Genomic DNA, 7,921 nt, shown 5'->3' with positions numbered 1-7,921 from the left:
CAGAGTACCTAATAGTGTTTTCCGTTAAATTATTTCATTTTAAATGTAAAACTAAAACTGTTAAGGTACAACGAGGTTACAACAAATTACAACATGAAATCATTTATTTACATTCAATATTATACAAAAAATAACAGATACATTACAAAAGCAAAGAAAATTAAATTATATTTTGCTTTTTTTCTGTGCTAAATGGGTAATAATCTAAGGTAATAAAAGGGTAATAATGTTCAATTTATTCTTTTAGAATAATACGAACAAACTGTGATTTATGTTTTTAAAGTTTTGTTATTCATTGACATTCCTTTAAGTATTTCAATTTAATTTCACTTTGTGCGGTTGAATACCTCAAAGCTGCGCTGGAAGGAATAGGCCGTTTTTTTATGAAAAAAAAAAACTTTGAAATGGCAACTGGATATAATCCAGCTAAAATCAGAATACTATGAATTTCAACATTGACACTAGGTAGTGGTGACTATATAAATTCGTTGCGCAATAGAGGTCTCAAAAGGCATATGGCGGACGTTTTATATATTTTTGCATCGAAAACTGATAAATTCTTTTAGTTATGAGTATCTTGTGACCGCTAGAGCGTATTTGTTAAATTTAGCTGATAAACGTTAGTTTTTAATGTGTAAATAAGTTTATTTTATCTAGAGTCTTGTAAATATTGATAGTATTTTCGTGCGTGGACGTGTTGTTCCGTATTGTTTAGTGAAAAACGAAAAGTCTGTGATATAAACATTATAATAGGTGATAGATTTGCGGGACGATTTGTAAATATTGTACAGTTATTTTAGAATTTTAGTAGTTAACTGAGAGAAGACTGATCTCAAGAAGTGAGAGATTAGCGAGCGATGTCAGCTGTGAGCTTGTTGTCTTTGAAAGAGAAACCGATTGACGAGAGCCCAAAGGATGGCACCAGCGAAGAAGGTAATTATTTTGCAACTCATTCTTCCCCTACCATCGTATCAACACTAAATCACCACTACCTCCTAAAACTTCTTTTATTTTCAGCTCACACCCTAGTTTTGTTTTTGTTCCGTTTTTGTGTATCTTATAAGAATAAACAAGAATACTGCCACATTGGAGTATAAAAGCACTGGTTCTCCAATATTATAGTCAAGGGATCTCTAATACTGTCTGTAAACATCTTATTAACAACTAGGAACTAGGAATTGATTTGCAAGTAGGTCATACTGCAGAAAGTGGCACTACATAACTGTTATTCTATGATAGAGACATTTTAAATTTGCCACTTTTTCTTTGCATTTCTTTGCCTTGCATCATTGCTAGTTTTTGAATTTTCTTTTACTCATGTTTTTAGAGCAAAATAATGTAAACAAACATTGTGAGAAAAATTTAATAGTAATATGTTTTTGGCCTGTTTTTTTTTGTTTAATGCTTGAATTATTTATTAAAGTTCAATTAGGTCATTCTTTTGCTATTCAATATGCTTTCGCACCAAATTTCAAGTTATGCCAACTAGACGGATTTAATGACTAATTGCCAGGCAAGAACTTAAATACAAATAAAAAACCTGTCAATTTAAAAATATAGCCCTATTTTATATAATACAGACTTCTTTGCAATGCCCTAATAGCGTTCAGAGATTGTGATAGAAAATTCATAACTCATAAAACTCCAAATTTCCGTCTGTAACTCCATAAATGATCGTAACTTTTACAAAGCGTGTAATGTATTACTAACTCAATAATAAACCAACAAACGAGAAAGTAAACATTATTTTCATGTAAGTTAATGTATCAGACTACCCCATAAGGCACTAGATATGAGCCCTGTGGGTCCTTATTTATTCTGCCTGTCCTTATTTCCTTAATTATGTGCTGCGCTTATCAATTACACATGAGTATTTCTCAAAAAGTTGTCCCGTCATGAAATTGTCAAAAAATTAGTTTTGTCAAGTTATTATTAACCCTAAGGGCGAGATCATAAAACAGAAACTACATAAAACATCCAAAATTTCTTGACATAAGGAAAACGTCACGAAATCTTGTGAGGAAAAAATCGTAATTTTGTAACTACATCACAACTTTCTATTGGATCCAACAACAAAGATTATCTGACTTTTTATCAATTTACCAATATTACTTATTTTTTGTGGTGAAATAGCATCAGGAAATATATCTATTTTTTTAAATAAGTGGACAACTGAAAATGGACTACTTTTTGAGAAATAGTCATATAGGTGAATTATATTCATGTAAGCAAATATTTCTGTCATTTGGGGCCCCCATGAGGTTGGGGGCGAAGGCCCCCTAGGTATGGGCACCATGTACCATTATGGGAAAACAACCACTCTGGTCAATCACATGCAGGTGAGTAAAGAGAATACTCTTAAATAGAATAAAATTTACTCTTTAAAACTGCTATCAGAACTGAAGCATTACTTTATCAATGTTGACTTGCATAATTGTTTATGTACCTAATTAAATCAAATCTCAACAACATATTGATATTTATCTAAAGCTAATATTCTGTAATATACTATCAAATGTCTTTCATGTACAAACCAATAAAAAAAATGTGTGACTGTGACTCAAACATAGATTGACTTATTTGTTTTTTGTTAATGAATATGCTGACTTTGCTGTATTTAAGTTTTGTTATTATTCATTTCTTCTGCAACATTGTTCACATAGAATTTGTAACAATAATAAAGAGTTAAACCCACACTCATAATAAACTATCACAGTGGTTCCCGAAGTTGCCTCAACCATCATTGAAAAAAATTTCTTAGTTCGGACCGAACCCAGCTTTACCGGACTTACTTGAGTAGCTTACGATAATTTATTATTATGACTTTCATGGTATATAATTACTTCTGGGGGCCACCCAATATCTGCTCAGGACCCACAAGTGAGTTTTGACCCAACTTGCAGTCTTCCAAAATTGCTACATTGTGATACCAATTTGTATTAAGTTAGGCAAATGATGTATGACAAAGTGTGCAATTGCTAGCTGCAATGCTATGCTATTTAACGCTGTAGTAAAAATAGTTGGTAAACAAAAACAACTGATACTTCTATGTAAAATGCAATTTTCCAGAAAAGTATCTTATGTTTGTTTCCAAATACAGACTTAATTGAACCAAATATAGACAAATGAACTTATAAACTTTCTTTAGTAGTGGAATGCAATAGCCTAACCGTAACAGCTCATAATTTTAATTTAACTTATTGGTCTCAAATGGAGACTACGAATTGGCAAGCGTAGCATAGGATGTCCACCAACGAGATGGAGGGATGACCTGGTTAAAGCCGTGGGTTAACAACGAATTCAGGCTGCTAAAAACTGAACCAACTGGAGGTCTATGGGGAAGGTCTATATCCAACAGTAAACATATTACAGATGAAATGATTATGATGATTAGTTGAGTTAGTTACATTTTGGGAACCTTTAGTGCTAGCATGTCTGTGGGCAGGGTAGGGTAGGAAGTTAAAGTTAGGCAATACAGCCATAGTGGCTATAATAACATTGTATAACAAGCGGATGCTTCTGATTGTATTTACTATCTCTTTCAACTATCGTCCTATACTCTGTGTTAGAAAGAAATTGTGAAAACAATTGTGATTCAGTATGCTTGACAATAAGGTTGTGTCCTTATCTTACCAAGGATGCATATAATGGATGTGGTTTTATCGGAACCAAAAGCGGAACCAGACGTTTTCAATTTAGTTTATCAGAACCAGATACGGAGTCTGAACCAAAAACGGAACCGGAACCAGAATCGGAGCTTGAGTGATAGGTGGACGAGATGTTAAGGGTAGGTCTACTAAGCCTTATGGTATTGCGTAACGTTTTCGAATACGAAAACTGTCATTAGATTGTAATCGCGAGTGTCAGAAAAGCCTTCTTTTTTTGTTTTTGTTGTACGCCGCTCATTCGCCGCGGTAAGCATTGCCATCCGATATAACTTCCGTTTTAAAAGTAACGGAACCGGAACCGAAACGGATGTTGAATAGGTATCGAACGGAAGTTCCGACTTAATGGAAACTGAAATGGAGCTCCGTAATAGTGATGTAACGAATATACGCATTCGCATTCGCGAATATTCGCATATTCGCATTCGCATTCGCAAAAATTCTGCGAATGTTTTGCGAATATGAAAATCAGAAAAAATACAATTATTAGATAATAGATAGGTTAATAAAATCAAAATACAATAATTTCTTGTTTTTTTGTAAAAAAAAATAACAATCTCGTAATCACATTATTAGTCTTCACTTAATCATTTGGTATTATATATTTACTTACTTTGCGATGCGTTCGTATAAACTGGGTAATTCTCGAAACAAAGTACAAATGGAACGCACTTCGTTCGAACGAGACTGTCATAGACAATTTGGCGCCAAAACGAAAAACTGAATATTCGCATTCGTATTCGCGAATGTCGGTAGCAGATATTCGCATTCGCAAATGTTAAAAAAATGACATTAGCTACATCACTACTCCTACTACTTTATTACGAAGATTTTATGGCAAAAATATTTTTTAACCATCGACGCAAAAAGAGGGGCATTATAAGTTTTTAATACACATACTTTTCAGTTTCATTGCTGATGGTGATGGATGATGTAAATATATTATTGTTATGTCAACATTTATCATTATGTTTACATATGCATGTTGAATTGCAGGTCAATTGGACTATGGGAAGTAGGTTAAAATCGATTTTCAGTACTTAATTATGTTGTATGTTAGTAACTTAGTTACAATGAAACTAATACAGAATACATAAACATTATCATGTGATGCTGTTTGTCATTTATTACATAGTCTTTATTGCTCTTTATTCCATTGTAAGCTGTCTTAATCTCGACTTTTGGTACCGTTTGATAATAAATGTCCCAGTGACATCTTTGATGAGTACAATTTCTTTTAGCTACTGAGATAAAGTTATATCTACAAGCGGGACTTATAGCGTTTTATACTGCAGCAATGTGGGTTACCATTACCATGCGATTGTATTTCCCTGGATAAGTCTGTACTTTGTATGCGGAATTTTTCGGTTTTTTTTTAAGTTGTTTTTTTTTTAGATTATACTACGTTTTGGAAGCCATGGTGGCAGTGGTTTGACCTATTGCCTCTCAAGCAGAGGATCGTGGGTTCATATCCCGGCTCGCCTCTCTGAGTTTTTACGAAATTCATGTGCGAAATTATTCAAATTATATTTGAAATTTACCACGAGCTTTACGGTGAAGGAAAACATCGTGAGGAAACCTGCACAAACCTGCGAAGCAATTCAATGGTGTGTGTGAAGTTCCCAATCCGCACTGGGCCCGCGTGGGAACTAGGTACGGCCCAAGCCCTCTTATTCTGAGAGGCCTGTGCCCACCAGTGGGACGTATGATGGCTGGGATGATGATGATGTTTTGAGTAACTTCGCAACAGTGCCGCGCGGTCTCGCTCTCACACCTTCCCCCTTGACCTCTAGCTGTTATTTATTAGGTAGGCACTAAGGATGGCGATTGTTTCCAGAAAAGATCGATTCTCGAATCGATCCGAATCGAGGCCTGAAAAATCGATTCACAAAATAATCGAAGTCAAAAAGATCGATACTCTAAAAATCGATCTTTTCTTGATTTGCTTTTCTAGCTCGTAGTATTTTCAATATGTAGATCCAATTATGTGAGCAATAATAACCTAACCAACAAAAAGTTGGAAAAGCCCCGACTTTGTCACTTCAAAGTTTAATATCTCAAAAACGGCTGAACCGACTTTGATGAAACATGTCATAACCATCGCTAGAAACCCTGATTTCAAGTAAAAAATACCGCATTCAAATCGGTCCACACAGACACATAGCGGTCAAACATATATAAAAGCGTGTTTTCTCTTGTGGTTTTTAATAATAAATAAATAATAAATATCACGGGACAATTCACACCAATTGACCTAGTCCCAAAGTAAGCTTAGCAAAGCTTGTGTTATGGGTACTAAGCAACGGATAAATATAATTATATAGATAGATACATACTTAAATACATAGTAAACACCCAAGACCCGAGAACAAACATTCGTATTTTTCATACAAATATCTGCCCCGACACGGGAATCGAACCCGGGACCTCAAGCTTCGTAGTCAGGTTCTCTAACCACTAACTAACTCATCATCATCATCTCAGCCTATAAACGTCCCACTGCTGGGCACAGGCCTCCTCTCAGAACAAGAGGGCTAGGGCCATAGTTCCCACGCGGGCCCAGTGCGGATTGGGAACTTACACGCACCATTGAATTGCTTCGCAGGTTTGTGCAGGTTTCCTCACGATGTTTCCTTCACCGCAAAGCTCGTGGTAAATTTCAAATGTAATTCCGCACATGACTTTCGAAAAACTCAGAGGTGCAAGCCGGGGTTTGAACCCACGACCCTCTGCTTGAGAGGCGATAGGTCAAACCACTAGGCCACCACTAACTAACTAATTAAATATTATTAAGGTTTTTAACTATTAATTTATTTTATACTTTTTGGTTTTGATAACGAAATATTTTTAGCATTTATACATTTATTTTAAGTAGGCGAATGAGCCCGCATCCTCTATCTCCGCCAGTGCGTCTGCATTGCATGGTGTTTTATCTGTCAGCTTATTACGTGGCCGTTCTCACAAGTGCAAACACGACTATGATACTATACATACATCATCCAGCCTATATAAACAGCCTGTCTAACAAATGATACATATTCCATGATGAATGCCAAGTATCTTCCGGCTTCATCATTAGTTCATTACAGACTTTTTAAGAAATCCAAAACAGCTATGATAGATTTCATTAAGTTCATATCTCCGGGATCAGTTGAAAACAGCTTTTTTTCATTACGCTACGCTTGGAAGATGGTTAATTAGTACCTTAGATTTCCATTATGTACATAGTTAGTTACGTAAGTCGAAATCAGCTGTTCAACTAATCTGTTAAAGAATTAATACCAATTTTTATCGCCTATTTAGGACCCTGAATTTTAGTGCGCAGTATGGAGCTGCTGCTTATTTTTTACTAAAGATATCAATAGCAGGCATTATTTTTAAAACAAGGCGGGAATGTTGCGACCCGGTATTTTATTTTGATGGCCCGGTACCGGGTCGCGACCCGGCTAATGGGAAACGCTGCACCAGACCGACTAAAAAAAGCTGTTAAGTCCTACCGGTAACATCACCAATCGTAAGCCCAAGATTCATTCATGCATAACCGCATTGATCAGCCCTCGTAAAGCTAGCCAGATCAATGTAGCGAGGGGAGCTGTGACCTTCATATTCGTTGCAACCCCAGTACCACTACCATGAGTTTACAGTGACCGCACTCGATAGCGACGGCGTATATTGTTTGTATGGAGAATTGTACTGTGCCCTTAGTGTAAGTTTTCGGTTACAAAATACGTCGCGATCGCGTTCGCGTTAAAATCTCAATTTGTATGGAAACACGAACATCGCAAACGTTCCGCTAGAGGCGCTGTTCGTGTTTCCATATAAATTGTGATTTTAACGAGAACGCGATCGAGACGTATTTTGTAACCGAAAATTACACTAAGGGCACAGCGCCTCTACAAATAATTTGCGCCGTCGCTATCGAGTACGGTCACTGTAAACTCATGGTAGTGGTACTGCATGGAATCAAATTACGCAACGCTAGCATTGACGAACGTTGCGGCTAGGGTCGCCATATCAAAATACGGAAAGTCCTGAAGTTTCTGCCAAAAAACGGGTATTATAATATAAGTTTGACCGCTATGTGTGTTTGTGTGTCTGTCTGTGGCACCGTAGCTCTTAAACGGGTTTGAATGCGGACCGATTTGAATGCGGTTTTTTTTATTTGGCATCAGGGTTTCTAGCGATGGTTCTTAGACAGGTTTCATCAAAATCGGTTTAGCCGTTTTTGAGATATTGAACTGAAGTGACAAAGTCGG

At 36.2% G+C, this 7,921-nt stretch overlaps 1 protein-coding gene across 1 annotated transcript in view; it reads left to right on the top strand.

Moving 5' to 3' along the window:
- Window positions 1-484: 484 nt before the first annotated feature.
- Window positions 485-7,921, top strand: part of LOC141431011 (uncharacterized) — a 49,639-nt gene continuing 42,202 nt past the window's right edge. Inside the window, exon 1 of the mRNA XM_074091944.1 lies at window positions 485-933. Coding sequence (XP_073948045.1) covers window positions 858-933 — 76 coding nt within the window. The 5' untranslated portion in view covers window positions 485-857. The remainder of the gene's footprint in view (window positions 934-7,921) is intronic.

This window comes from Choristoneura fumiferana, chromosome 9 (genome assembly GCF_025370935.1).
Source record: "Choristoneura fumiferana chromosome 9, NRCan_CFum_1, whole genome shotgun sequence".
Taxonomy (NCBI): Eukaryota; Metazoa; Arthropoda; class Insecta; order Lepidoptera; family Tortricidae; genus Choristoneura; species Choristoneura fumiferana.
This window is presented reverse-complemented; position numbering and strand designations above follow the sequence as displayed.